Raw genomic sequence first — 15,361 nt, 5'->3', positions numbered from 1 at the left:
TCTTGGACCAGAGTCAACAGGAGAGGTTTCCTATGAAAAGATAGTCTAATATCTTATCAGTGTGAATTCAGTTATCGGCAGGCAGGCTGATTTGGGTGAATGATCCCATCGTTTTGCGATCAGGTAAAATGATACTGCATATGTAATTGTTCCTCCTGGTTTTGTAAAACCAGTCCATCCACAAAAAAACACACTTGAAAAAAAATTAATAAAAAAAAAAATTGCACAAGCAATTGTTTGGTACATTCAGTACCAATTTTCAGATCAATCAAAATTGGGTGGTTTTGTGAATGAATAAGATTACAAACTTCATCTGGCTGTAAGCTTTTTGTATTTGTGACGAATAAAACACTGGATTGCATTCTGTGGCCCTTTGTTTCACAAGAAAAGAGAATAGACGGGCTTGTCAAACAGGACGTAAGTGTCGGTAGTACTTATCCAGTCCATCAGTGATGTCTGACAAGAGGATGATATGGTTGTCATCGTGGCCTGTAGTGAGGCTGAAAAGAGTTGAGCCATCTTTTATTCCTCTAGAGCAGAAAAGGAGAATAAATCTGAGTTAGTCACACTGCCCCTGTATTACACGTTCTCAGTCATCAGATACTTTGAATTCATAGAATTTTACTGAAAATCAAAACAGAAAAATGGACCACTGTTCTTGCCTTCTGTGAAGCTGTGTAAGCACTAGTGCTCTGTAATCCTCCCGCTGAACAAGAAAGTAAAGTCTCTTCTCCAAACGCAGACCTCGATTAGAGGATGGGAATACTGACCTAATGAAAGGATAACCTTTAAGGGAAATGTTACGACCACAAATAGCTTGAACAGCTAAACTAGATCACCTTGCAATGATTCACAAAGAAAACAGTTGCAAGAGACTTCAAAAATCATTTGAGCGGTATCTGTTTGTTTAAAACATTCTGTGCTGATGCTGTTCTCCTTAAGTATTTTATTATTCTTTGCTATGAAATAAATAACACTTGTGAGTGAGAATACAAAAAGGTTTCATGGTAGCTGAAGTGTTGAAATCAAAACTTTCCAAGGATTATATGTTAGCTTGTCCAATTCTTTCTTTAAAAATAGGTAAGAGTACACAAATATTGATAATTACTGAAAATTCTCTTATTGCGTGGTTTACATTTGAATCCATTACTTTGACTAGTGCTACACTGTCTAGAGGAATTAATATTTCTCTTGTTTCCACATTAGTATCTGTATAGACGTACAGTTTGTTTCGAAGTTCTTGGAGTCTTCCAGTTTATTTATATGCAGTTAAAAACTTTTGTGATATTGTGACTTGAGGATATTGATTTTCTTCATCTGCTGAAGAACTCTCTGGGGATGGTTTATTTCCATAACATTTGGTTTCTGTTTGTGTGAATATGGTATGTATCCCCACAATTTTCTTGCTCCGTGTAGCAGTATGTGTCATCAAAATAATGCAGTAATGTAGTAATGCAGGCAAAAATTGGTAGAACTGTGTTGATTTTTAACTTAGATTAGGAACTGTTAACTTCTAGGGAATATTCTAATTCATTTTCAGTTCATAAATCACACTTCAAAAAAAAACCCCTCCATTACTCTAACCTCCTGTGGGGATTTTTTGTTCTGTTTTTCTCAGAGGAACTGTAAATTCATTTCCAGCTGAGGCCTGCTGAGAGACTGTAATCACAGGAAGATTCTACATCAAATGAAAATATTTAAGTGATTAGGAGCTCTTACGTCAGAAGGTGTACATGGCGAAAGAGTATAAGATGTAGACAATACCCATTTCATTATGTATTCTTCCTTTCTGATCACTGTCATGTTAATTGTAAGATCTAAAATTAGATGCAACATGTCTCTGTTGGTGGTCTTCCATGTATATCCTGGTACATATATGTGCAGCTTAGAGATGCAATATTACACATTTAAAAATAAGTTATTGCTTGGACTATCATTAGGCTTCCTAAATGCCCATTGGACTGTGAAATAGCGTTTCTAGAGCTTAAAAAGTCTTTCTGAATTGCCCCTCTGCAGTTTTCTATTTTAACTTTCTCCTAGTCATGGTACATAGTTCTTTATTTTTGCTCATAGCTTGTACATCTCATATAGCCTGTTCTTCATTCCCACTTTCTCTTTTAGCCCAGCTTTATAGATGAGTTCTTTTAAGAATAGAAAAAGTTTTCCTACCGTAAGTATAGGAGCTTCCCTGCCATCCATCTCTCACACCTATATCCTGTTTGTGGGACATACATGTTCAACAACATGCCCTATTCCAGCAGCAGGATGGGGAAGCAAATTCCTTAGGGTTGGTGGAGTCCAGCTGCTCGTCGTGTGACGTATCTCAGTCCTTGTTCTCTAGAGTAATGCACTAATGGATCATCCTCAGCAAAGGTCTGCTTCACTGATGGGGAGGCTTGATGGAATTAAAAAAATCATTAGTCCTAAAGCAGATAAATGTCTTTGTCATCAACAGAATACTTTTATTTCTGGTTCAATTCCTTGAGTAGATCTTGATGTGTAACCTCAGAAAGTTGGGAACGCATCAGTTAGCTATAGCTAAGTTCAACAGGAAACTACTTCTGTGAAAATTAGTGGCTGATGGTCCACCGTTGTGGTGGTGTAGGATCTTCTATAGAATTGCATTTCTTAACAAGAAGCTAGCTTAATAAAGAAGCTAGCTTTTTTTACTGCTGATGTGTTGTGCAGGTTTCTGTATATAAGTGCTCTAATTATTAATGTACTTCCAGTGATATATCTAGCTGCCTTTTGTTGTGTGGAAGCATATTTTTAGGGTGTCTGTTTATAGGCTTTCCTCTTTCTTAAGAAATGAGCTAATCATTGATCCAGCTTCCAAAATGAGATGCAACCCAGAGTGTTTAGTTGCTTCCAAATCAAAATTGATGAGTTGTTTCACAGACGAGTCCTCAAATCAAGTGTTGCAATGTTACTGCTATATCATATGGGTTTTTTTTCTTTTTCCTAAGGTGGTGTTACTGTATTTGTGGCCTTATATGATTATGAAGCTAGAACTACAGATGACCTTTCATTTAAGAAAGGCGAACGGTTCCAGATAATAAATAACACGTAAGTGTTCTCATTCACAGACTTCAGTTGGTTGTTGTTGGGAATAAATAGATCCTTAACTCTTTTTGAAATCTGCATATCTTATTTCAGTGAAGAGTAGATTGATTCCCCCCCCCTTCCTTGAGTGCATGCAATGTTCAACAAGCATGGGGTTAAAATACTGATACTGCTAAGACAATAACCTTCAGGCTGAGGTCAGGGTTTGTGTGCAGATGCAGAACTGGAGCGACTGGGGCAGCCCCAAGCCTCTCCTCCTCAGTTGGTCGGGTGGCATCCTTCCACTCCTTGCTCCAGCAAGACACAGCTATCCCCTTTGGGGCAGCAGAGGTAGAGACACTTACTGTCCCATCCCAGGCTCCGCACCTTGCATATTCTCCCTGATGCGTTTCCATATCTCACAGGGAGGTGGGTGCAGCCGGCAGCACTGCACTGCAAATGCTGGAGGCGAGTGCGCTGCCTGTAGGCAGAGACATCTCGCTGTGGAAGGTCTCCTAGTTGGCCGCACAGTGAAATGCATGCTCGGAGAGTTTGAGTAGTTTGATGTTCTAGTTCAATTGCAGCAGCGTTACGGTATTACAGCCTGATGTCTAGAAGTCCAGTGAAAAGGAAATAATTCGTTCACCTTGGAGATTTCTTTACACGCAGCTTTTGGCTGCGGTGATAGTTCTAATTCATACATGTAGCAGTTTTCATTCGTCCAGTTCTCTAATTATATTAGCTGACTTCTTGCTTCCTTTATTGCTCACTGTCGGCATACTGGCAGAATGATCTGGGAGAGGCAGGTGAAGCCTAGAAAACTGGGAAGTTTGTTTACACATCCCTGCCATAAAACGTTTTGTTGTAGGTTTGCATTTTGCATATATTGATAAATTCCTTTTACATTAAAAAAACCAACCAACCAAACCCTAAATCTTTAAGATGCAAAATTCCACTGAGAGGTGCTCATGCTGCTTAGAAAGAAAAGAAAAATATATTTAGGTGCAGCACAAACTATTTTAGATGCCTTCGTAATTAAAATAACACGTTACCTAAATTTAACCTGCCTTTCATATGTGAGGATGCTATAGGTGCTAGGGAATGACGTATTGTTTATATGTGGAAGAGATAACTGATGTTTCATTGCAGGGAAGGAGACTGGTGGGAAGCAAGATCCATTGCTACGGGAAAAACGGGCTACATACCAAGCAATTATGTAGCTCCTGCAGACTCCATTCAAGCAGAAGAGTAAGACATTGTATCCTGTCAATCTGTTCTTATTATCCATTCTACGCTTTGTGCCCTGTGGTGATACTATTCCTTTAATTCAGTATATGTAACATTTAAGGGTCAAGTAGGATAATACTACTAATTAAAAGATAGCAGTGCTACTTGGATGATGTCAGAGGTGTAATTATTAGTAAGTGTGAGGTGGACACTTATGCAAATGTTTTATGGCTGCTTGCTGTATGTAGGGCTAAAGGAAAAAGGATGGGAGAATGCGATAATGAAGACAAGAATTGGGGGACATGCAGTGTGTTTCATATAAAGCAAAAATGGATGTTTTTTAGTTAAAGAGTTCACACACCATCAACTTTAGGTTTTTATCCTTATTTTTGCCAAACGCTAATTCAAGATCAGCTATATCCTTGATAGCACCTAATCTTACATTCTTAAAAAACATTTGCGTGGACAGTTATTGCTAATCTATTAATATATAACAACTTTCTTGGTGACAAAATTGTTAGGCTCACTAAGAACTACTATGAATTGGGAAAATTGTATTGCTTTGGGTACCAGTACTTCCTACATTTATTTACAAACAAAGATCCCAGAGCACTTACAGAATCACATGAAGTTATTGTCGGAACTGAGTTGGGGTACAGTTTCAGGTGATACTTGTTCTAAGGGATTAATTATATTTGTTGTACTAGAAATACAAAGCTCCAGAGCTCTTGCTTCAATATACAGGCATGGTATTGCCAATAAGCAATTCCCTGATGCATGATCTGGGCACTTCTGTGTTTGCTACTGCACTTCTGGGAAAAGTGCCCAATTTCCAAGATGTTTCCTGAATCTCAAGCTGAGACTTTAGCATGTTGCTGCTGCTCTCACCCGGCTCTTTGCTGTTGAAAAGTGATTGCATCAAAGACACGCTGTTATTTTATGCCCTTGAGTTTCAGCTGCTTATAAAATTATTGACTTGAGATTTTTTGAAAAAAAGTTGGGGTTTTTTTTGTTTAAACTATGCAATAAAAGCATTTTGTCATTACAACAGCAGTGGTGGTAAAATGGAAACGATAGCCCTTTGCAAAGTAAGAATGCAGTGTTTCTGCAAAGAAAGTATTGCTCCTAAAGACAGGCAAAATGGAGTGGTGGGATTTGTCATAGGTTTATGTGATGACTAGAGGTAAGAGTGAGGGGTGATGAGTGAGGAAGGTTTTTTAAATGGACTATTTTAAAGAACTAGTGCTAATTTTATTAAATATCATCACAGCATTTGGAATAAAGTTATTTGCTTCAGAGTTCATTTGTTAGCCCTGGGCTTTGATAGTGTTTGTAGATTTTGTGTTATGATTGCAGTTGGGGTTACGAGTGCAAAAGCAATGCACAGCCCCAGATTGCTAGGATTTTCTTTAAGTGCTCTTTTCTAAGCCTGAAGGCATTTATATGAAAAACTGCTTGTGACAGGATCCATGTTATCTGTGTGGCTTTTGAATGGTATCATAATGTAAATGTTTAAAGCTCATAAAAAAAACAAAACAAAACAAAACACACACACACACACACCCCCCAAGCATACCCTACTTTTATTTTATAGGTAATGACATAAACTAACACTTTACGATATAGTTTGTAAATTGTCATAGTTGTCCAGGGAGGAGACATTTTCATGTGAAGTAATTACTAGGGTTCAAGTTTGCTTCAGTAAGATGATAGGTTAATCCAAATTGTCTCAAGTATATGTACTCTGATACCCAATTCTAACTTTGCATATCTATTTGAGCAGTCAAACTGCAAATAAAATAAAAAGTAAGAATAAGTTTCAAGTTCCCGAGTGATTGCACAGGCCATTCTGTTCACAGGCCAACAAAATGACCCCTCCTTACCTACATTTTTCCACGACAAAATGTTTCACCCAGAAAACCATTGTTTTGCAGCAGTTTCCAATACTACTATTCTTCGCCCAACACTCATGAAGCCAGATGGCTTGATGGTATGACAGTCCCAAATGAAAATGTTTGAAATTTACACTTTGCATCATTTTGTGACTTCTGAGGTACACAATTAAAATAAAATATAGTTAGAAATAAGTGTTATTTCAAAGTCTGGGGATTTGGTGGGAGATGGACCTTAAAATTATCACTGGCTCAGGACAGAACTGTTTGCAGGCTGTTCAGGATGACGAACACTTTGGGAGCATAGAAGAAATTCCTTTTGTGAAAGAACTTAAGGAAAGAAAAAACACAGGTGTTTTAAAACATCTGCGTACTTTCGGTATCAGAATGATGCAACAAAGATGGAGTGTTACTCAGAGACAAATGATACCTACCAAAGGGTTGTTTCTAAACGATTGGTAGAAAAAAGTGCTCCCTCTACTGAGGTACAGAAGGACAGGAGGCAACAGAAGTTGGAACAGTTGGATATAAGAAGAAACCTTTTAATCCTGAGGACAGCCAGGCAGTGGCACAGGTTGCCTAGGTTGGCTGTGCAGGGTCCATCCTTCAAGGTTTTCAAGGCTGGAGTGGACAACGCCCTGACCAACCAGGTCTGATCTCACAGCTGACCCTGCTTGCAGCAGGAGGCTGGACCAGAGACCTCCCAAGGGCCCCTTCCAACCTGAATGAACCTATGATCTGATGATATTTATACACATCCACTTTCCATTAAATATTTGGATTTAACTTCTTAGAGATGGTAGTTTTGGCTGCTGCAGTGTTTTGAGTGTGCTCCTGACAGTATTTCATTGTCATCTGATTCAGCTTGACCTGTGAAATCCTTAACCAGAACAAAAGTGTTACTTTCGATGATGCGTACTGTTGATGTCCGTTGTTAAACCATCAGAAAAACATAGTATTTGCAGATAGAGGCCTCTCTACATATATTTTGCAAACAATAGAAATGAGAGTCACATAGAAATAGGTCATCTTTTGATTATATGGATGTCATTACTTTTGTTGATCTGTAACTGCTTTGAGAGATTAGTAGTCCAGTCAATGCTTGAGATTTCTAAATCTTGTATAGAAAGCTTTTACTTAAACATGTTTTCTTTAACATTTTCTAGGTGGTATTTTGGTAAGATGGGCAGGAAGGATGCAGAAAGGCTACTTTTAAATCCTGGGAACCAGCGTGGTATTTTCTTAGTAAGAGAGAGTGAAACCACTAAAGGTGTGTATATTTATGTATATCTCTTCTCCCTCCCATTCCCCCCCGCCCCCTGCGACGGTGGACATAATGACCATTTTTATGTCTTATCACATTTTACATATGCATGTGTACACGTGTATGTGTCTAATGAGAGTTGGGGAGATATGTTAAATATGTTTCTAAATTTTTGGTGAAGAACCAAGTATGACTTGTTTCCTAGGTGCTTACTCCCTTTCCATACGTGACTGGGATGAGGTCAGAGGTGATAATGTGAAACACTACAAAATCAGAAAACTTGACAATGGTGGATACTATATCACAACCAGAGCACAATTCGAATCTCTACAGAAGTTGGTGAAACACTACAGAGGTAAGCCTAAGTTCTAGTCTCCCAATGCTACCTTGTGCCTATGATCAGGAAGAGAAACTGCATATGTAGCTTATTTTTAAAATTCACAATCATAATTATAAAATTGTGACAAACAGTAAACGGACTAGTTCTTTTTATGAACATTAGGATGTTACTTTTGTTATAGTCTTACTCCTGCTTAATGACAAAGCTTATTTTTTTCCATTTTCCAGAACATGCCGATGGGCTGTGTCATAAGCTAACAACTGTGTGTCCCACTGTGAAACCACAAACACAGGGACTAGCAAAAGATGCCTGGGAAATTCCTAGAGAATCTTTGAGGCTGGAAGTTAAGTTGGGCCAAGGATGTTTTGGTGAAGTATGGATGGGTAAGAGCTTACTGTGACACCTTTCAGTTGTTTGTGTGAATGTTTTAATAGGATTTTAAGTAAATCAGTATTGGGATCTGAAAAGATAATCTGATAAACAATTAAAGAGAAAAAGTACGAATTACGATCAGTCACATAAAGGTAAATAATATTCAATATAGTTCTAATTTATAATTATACTGTTAGCTAACAAAACAGAAGCAAAAAGCAAACAGTTTCAGCAGAAAATTTCTTCGGTATTATAGGGGAAAATAAAATCTAATTTGTTTCTCTAGGAACATGGAATGGAACCACAAAAGTAGCGATTAAGACACTAAAACCTGGTACGATGATGCCAGAAGCTTTCCTGCAAGAGGCTCAGATCATGAAGAAATTACGGCACGACAAACTTGTTCCACTATATGCCGTTGTTTCTGAGGAACCAATCTACATCGTCACTGAATTCATGACAAAAGGTGTGTGACAGAATAGTTTGAAGATACTACGTTTAAAAGATTATTTAAGAGCCTGGCAACAAATTAAATGTTTAATTAACATTAGGTTTAAGCTGACTGGAGTATAAGTGGTAATTTTGATTAAATTAAAATGAGCAACGCTTGACCTACTTGAAGCAGTTCTGATTTAGATCGTGGGTGGAGGTATGATTTTTTTGCACATCTGTGTCACCCTTGCTAATCTTCCAAGTACAAGATTGGGTTTTCTTCTCCTCATTTTTAGTGTGTACTGCCTGTTACATTTAAATTGGATGGTATAGCTGGGAATATTATTATGAGAATACACCTGCCTGTAGACAGATCGTGCTCACAGCAACAGAATCAGTTGGGGTTTTTTGCTTGGGTTTTTTTGTGGTGTTTTTTTAGTTTTTCTTTTCCAGCAGTGTGATAGTAAATTTTAAAATGCTTGAGGGTTTTTTTCAGACTCCTTCCTTTATCTCCTTGTTTTCAGTCTTTCATCCTTCTTCCCTTGCTCTATATCATTCCCCCCTACCCCCGGCTGCTGAAACAGAGATTTAGAGATTTAGGCTCAATGTAGAAATAAACATCATAAGCATATTACTGTTAAGAAGCAGCAGATTTTCAAGTCAATTATTCCAGTTTTAGAATATGCAGACTTCTGTTCACCTCACAGAGAAATTTTGCTATCCTGGTAAGAAATAGAAACAATGTTGAAGTCCAAGAGAGTGGGTGCTTGTGCTCAGTACTCTGCCACAAATTTGTGGTTTGTTTTTTTTTTTCCTGTTTGGATGGGGTTTTTAAGCATTGTGTAAGTTTGAAAAGGTAGAAAGGAACAGAAAGTATAAAAAGTTCCTTCTGTGTTGTTGTTGTTCCTAAATAACACTAGACAGTCTCTCTGTCAGATTTTAAAGCTACCATGCAAAATCAGTTTTCATTGTTCAGAAATCAGGCTTTGGCAAGGCAATCAGGAAAAAAAATGCTTTATAGCATTCTGCCTAAGAAAAAGTGAAGATTAAAACTGCAACTGGGATGTTTCCTTGCAAAAGCAGAAGTAAAGAATTGGAAAAGTAGTTGCATGTTTGTCTAAGTTATGGATTCAAAATGCCATTGGAAGCCTCTGTTTTCATTTGAAAAACTTCTCACATTCTACCAAAAAACATAAAACCTCTTTCGTGGTTCATACTTGAAAGTTAGTAGAACGGTTTTTTTTTCCCCTTTTCTTTTTCTTTCTCTTTTTACAAGAAAAAGAGGTGGATAAGTACTGCACAATACCCAAATTTTTTTCCAGTGTGGACAGGTTACTAGAGGTCAGCATGAAATCTTTGCTCCTCTTCAGTCCTTTGAGCTCATAAACCAAGATGGGAAAAAGTCTGTGCAAACACACACAACAAACCTCAGCAGCAGTGTGGGTCCGGCCTGCTGTACTTTTGCTTTCAATGCAAAAATCCAGCAAGTGACTAAAACCACATTGGAAGTATCTAATTCACAGCTACAGCCATGAATCCACTGCAAGATCTGCAGTTCAGTGGTTTTTTTTTTCCCCGTCATCACCACACTTGTAATTTTGTTGTTGTAATTTTGACTGTGATGAGACTGATTAGCTATCGGTCTTCACCAGTTTCTTAAGAAAGAGATCATGTTCCTATACCCTTATGGCATAATAACATCTGTAGGGAGATCTGTTATGTCAGAGACAAAGTTTTACCACATGTGTAAAGATTACTTTCTTAAAAGGAGCGCAGGTCCTTGGAACTGATTTCAAATACTACTCATGTTGTAATGTTCTGGACATGATTGCATTATGTAAATGGGAGAAGATAATATAGCGTAAAGAATGGAAGATACTTGTTTTCCCCTGTAAGGAAGAAAAAGCAACAAAATAAAAGCAACAATTTCAGAAGCATTTATCTAGTATATAATTGGAGCTGGCAGAAAAATATAAGTAATGGATAGGACGTTTTTTGTTCTGTAATTATAAATCTCACTGTGGAAAAAAGTCCAACCGGGAATATTGGGAAAAATCCTTATGTATTGCCATATAATCATCAAGCAGCTGTCTGTTTTATTAGTGTTCAGTTATCTGAATTATTGAAATGGATTCCAAAATACTTGGATAAAACTTGCACTAACTAGTTATCAGGGCAGAGTCAACTACAGGCACCGTCATTGAGTCATGTATTCTGTTAAATGATGGGTTTTCAAACACAGATTTTGGGAGACGAATGTGTAAATCATCATGTCTAGGAAAAAAAAAAATCTCATTCATGTTTTCAGGTCAAATTAATGTTTTGGTTTTGCCTTTTTTCCCCCAAATGGGTCATCTGTTACAGGCAGCTTGCTAGACTTCCTTAAAGAAGGAGAAGGGAAATACTTAAAACTCCCACAGCTGGTTGACATGGCTGCTCAGGTACGTTGTATAAACCAAGAGAACTGTATTTCATGCTTAGAGAAGAGATTTGAAACTATATGAGATATCAACTAAATGTAAATATTGAACGCTCTGGCTATTGTATGTTGTTCTGTTTTACGTCTTCTGTTGTAGGTTTGTAATTTGTCAAAAAGAAACAGTCTAGTTCCCAATTAGCAGATACTGTATAGCCAGACACACTCTAATCAGTGCTGTCACAAACTTGCTATGCTATACTTCCTATATTTACACAATCAGAAAAGAGATAAAATAAAGGGGTACAGCTTAATGCTTGGGATAAATGTATATAGTCATGAAAAATAATCTTTAATAAAACTTTATTTTTAAGATTGCTGATGGCATGGCTTACATTGAAAGAATGAACTACATCCACAGGGATCTCCGGGCAGCTAACATTCTTGTAGGAGACAATCTTGTGTGTAAAATAGCAGACTTTGGTTTAGCAAGGTTAATAGAGGACAATGAGTACACTGCAAGACAAGGTAAGACCGATTTATTTACTGAATCAATAAGACCAGTTACATTTGAATTACTTAGATCTACTACATTTAGTAGAATGTGCCTGTGTATTCTGTGTGCATGAATAAAGATTACACATATAAGTATGCTTTCACAGCTATGTTTAGGTGTCCCCCTCGCCTAAGTGCAATTTTAGTAAACTTTTGAATGTTCAAAATTATCTGGCAGTTTGCGTATGTTTTCAAAAAACGTTTTTATTTATTTGTTTCGGGTAAAACTTGCTACAGTTTGAAGAGAGCTGAGATTCCAGAGAGGTTGCTCATCAGATTCTGAAGATCATCTCACTTTTTGAAACATATTTAATTGAGAATCCCAGATGTCTTAAGTGGTTCCAAAACCTGTAGCCATTCGTTGCTGCCCTAGTTTGAAACTGCTTTCCAGCTTGAAATATTAAAATACAAAACCACCTTAAATTTTGTCAACAAAGCAAAATGTAAAAATTTGAGTGCAGTATTCTTTTTAAAATATTTCAAAGTGTAAGCAAATGATGCATAAACAAGGGAAAATTGAGTATCTGTCTTTTTAATGTTTGTAGGAGCTAAATTTCCAATTAAATGGACCGCTCCAGAAGCAGCATTGTATGGTCGGTTTACAATCAAGTCGGATGTGTGGTCATTTGGAATTTTACTGACAGAGCTGGTAACAAAGGGGAGAGTGCCATATCCAGGTAAGAGGGAAATTTAATAGATTTTTCCTTTCTGTCTTGTATTGTGTGTTTCCGAAGTTACCTTTTGTACTTTTTGCCTTCATTCAGAGCCCACAGTTGACAAGTGGAGACAGAAACTTAAGTCACGCTTCACTGGTTCCTTTGTTCACAAAGCTACTTTGTTTTATTTACAGATTAGCTATTAAATATTTTTGAAGTGTTTTAAGATAATAGCATTTGTAAATGTGACTGATAGTTCATTTCAGATTAGTGGATATCCTTACATTTTCCTATCTGTCTGTTCCTGAAATTTCTACTTTTGACATTTTCCCAGGCTACAGTGAGCATTGGTAGCGTGAACCTGCTAGACCAGTTTTTGAAACTAAACATATGTAACATACTTCGTCAGATATTTTGCTCTGACTGGAATTGTTAAGGCAGTTCTGTTAGGTATAAAATGCCTTTTTCTTGGCCTGAGTTCAAATTAAGTGGTCCCTGAATAGAACCGAAGGCAGGCAGAAGGTATTTGTGCTTAAATCTCCTTTTTGAAAGGACAGACCCAAGGCAGTGGGAAAGTATACAAATGAGAAAGTATACAAATGGAAGAAGGACCAGGTACTGAGGAATTACTAGTGTAATGAAATAATTTTCAGAAAATGTATTTAATGCAAAATGTAAAAAAATCATGCATTATAAAGTGCATTCATTAAAGGTTCTGTTATCGTAGATTCACGTGCATTGCGGCTGGAGAGACGCTTGAAAAACTTCGGGAAACTGTTCTTTGCATAATGTCATTCAGAGCTAACATGCTTTCCTTTTTAGGGATGGTGAATCGGGAAGTTCTGGAACAAGTGGAGCGTGGATATAGGATGCCTTGCCCACAAGGCTGCCCAGAGTCTCTCCATGAGTTAATGAAACTGTGTTGGAAGAAGGACCCTGATGAGAGACCAACATTTGAATATATACAGTCTTTCTTGGAGGACTACTTTACTGCTACAGAACCACAGTACCAGCCTGGAGACAATTTATAAGCCAACAGTCTATATAACATGCACAAATCTGCCAAATGTAAAAAGACTTGCAAAGAATTCCTGACATCCGTAAGGAATCAAAGGAAAGAAAATCTTCGCTACTTTGCATGCTCTTAATGGCAAACTGGAATTTCATAATGCAGTTGCACAAAACCACTTTTAAAGTGTTATAATCTAATTTACCAATGACATGTTTTTGTTTTTTTCCTCTTTCCCAACTTATTTTCAGGGTCCAAAGGAAGCTTACTGAAAATACGGGGTAGAAAAATGAGTGTTGGTGTGAACAGTAGCAGAAAAAACAATGTTTCAAATCCTTTATTTTCCCAACATTTGATAATCGTTCTACTGAAGAGGAAATTGTCTGGAATTAGTGATCTTGGGGTAAGACATTTTTAAAGCAGAAGAACTTTGTGGGACCAAGCAATTCTATTCCAGTTCTGTAAAACTCCCTGTGTTCAAAATGACATGTGTGTGCCCCCCACCCCCACCCATCCCCCCCCAAAAAAAAGATGGTACAACTGTATTTGATAAATAGTCTTGATCTTTAAGCTTCCTCTTGCATGGACTTAATTAGGGTAGGCAGGTTAAAAGAGAAATTGGAACAGTGAATGACAAACTTGATCTAAATGGTAGACCTCAGTAGTGAAATTAGAGAGCATAATGCACTGTGTTAATACTTGTATTAATATAACTGGAAAGTAGCATGAGAGATTTTTCTTTTTTTCTTTCTGCATAGCTAATTAAGAATAATGAAGGTAACTAGAAAATGAGGTAATATTTTATAAAATTGTGTTGATAAAGTATGACGATATCTGAACTTGAAGCTATGTAATACAATCGGGGGGGGAAAGCCTTTAATCTTTTAAGCTCCAATCCAACAGCGAGCTTTTGTATCGGAAGACTACCTGAACAAAGCTCACCAGGAAAACAAGACTGAAGCTGGTAAATGGCCACTTTTTAGTCCTTTTTCAGAGACAGGTTTGGTACTGTTGTATGTGGCTTATATATGTTAACAAGGGTGGGTGCCACAAATGCTAGCTGTCACTAGTTCAGGGATTTGATTGCACTTTTGCTTTTCTTGACTATTAAGACACACTTACATGCAGTTGCTCTTCCCACTTCTGCCCTTCCTACGGAATTATTTAACTAAAAATAAACAAAAGAAAATGTGAAAGTTTAAAAACTAAAGGGATAAAATATATTTAATATTGTCCAAATATAGTGACATGGAAATTTGCTGGCATTCAGCCCAGCTGACACTACATCTAGGTTTATTTTCTTTGGCTACTGACATATCAAGCAATAACATCATGTCTTTTACACAACAAGTTGCATGAGGTTCTTGAATTTTTGATCAAGCTTATGTACTTTAATTTTGAAACACTAGACTCTTACTTAGCTACCAGATTGGAATTCATATTATCATTGTAAAGCTACCCAACAAATGAATTTCAGAAAAGCTGGTAATATAGTTCTGGTACTAAACTTAACTTTCTTCATGGGTTTACACTACATTGAATCCAACTACCAAACAGATGCTTGTAAGAACAGTGCCATCATTTTTCATTTTCCCTCATCATCGCTCATCACCTGTACATCTGTGGTTATCAAATTTTAAAAGGGCTTTATGTAAGAAAAACAAAAATAAAACAAAAAAAACACACACAAAAAAATAATCAAAAAACCCAAAAAAGACAATGGAATTTTAATTTTTCTAAATATTTTAAAATGAATAACACAATCATATGGATTTATGTATTAATACAGTTATAACAAAAAATGCCAAAAATGACACTGGCATTGTTTGGATTTTTAATTACTGAATGGAACAGTTCATTGTAATAACACTTGTATAGTAAAGGAATAAAACACTAACTTAATGAACGTGTTCATTGTAAATGGTTGTGTATTATAAGACTTCTCCAAAAGAGTTTGTATGTTTATGAAAATTTATTTGTTTCACCTGAAGACCTTGATGTGGTTCTTACCCTAACAGAGTTTAAAATTCACATTCACACTTTTTATATAAATAGTAATAAGTTTAATTATGTAACTAAGTATTTTTATAAAGTATGGCATTGTTGAACTGTTTTGCAGAATTGGTTCAAAATAAATTTCTCCTTGATTGCATCTG

General features: G+C 36.8%; 1 protein-coding gene across 1 annotated transcript in view; it reads left to right on the top strand.

The window, feature by feature from the left end:
* Window positions 1-15,111, top strand: part of YES1 (YES proto-oncogene 1, Src family tyrosine kinase) — a 50,820-nt gene extending 35,709 nt beyond the window's left edge. The window contains exons 3-12 of the mRNA XM_087755435.1: window positions 2,967-3,066; window positions 4,192-4,290; window positions 7,328-7,431; window positions 7,631-7,780; window positions 7,993-8,148; window positions 8,424-8,603; window positions 10,934-11,010; window positions 11,360-11,513; window positions 12,086-12,217; window positions 13,019-15,111. Coding sequence (XP_087611561.1) covers window positions 2,967-3,066; window positions 4,192-4,290; window positions 7,328-7,431; window positions 7,631-7,780; window positions 7,993-8,148; window positions 8,424-8,603; window positions 10,934-11,010; window positions 11,360-11,513; window positions 12,086-12,217; window positions 13,019-13,227 — 1,361 coding nt within the window. The 3' untranslated portion in view covers window positions 13,228-15,111. The remainder of the gene's footprint in view (window positions 1-2,966; window positions 3,067-4,191; window positions 4,291-7,327; window positions 7,432-7,630; window positions 7,781-7,992; window positions 8,149-8,423; window positions 8,604-10,933; window positions 11,011-11,359; window positions 11,514-12,085; window positions 12,218-13,018) is intronic.
* The last annotated feature ends 250 nt before the right edge of the window (window positions 15,112-15,361 follow it).

This window comes from Nipponia nippon, unplaced genomic scaffold (genome assembly GCF_047370975.1).
Source record: "Nipponia nippon isolate SJK-2023a ecotype South Korea unplaced genomic scaffold, ASM4737097v1 scaffold_1, whole genome shotgun sequence".
Classification (NCBI taxonomy): Eukaryota; Metazoa; Chordata; class Aves; order Pelecaniformes; family Threskiornithidae; genus Nipponia; species Nipponia nippon.
Note: the sequence above shows the minus strand (reverse complement) of the source record. Positions and strands in the feature narration are given on the sequence as shown.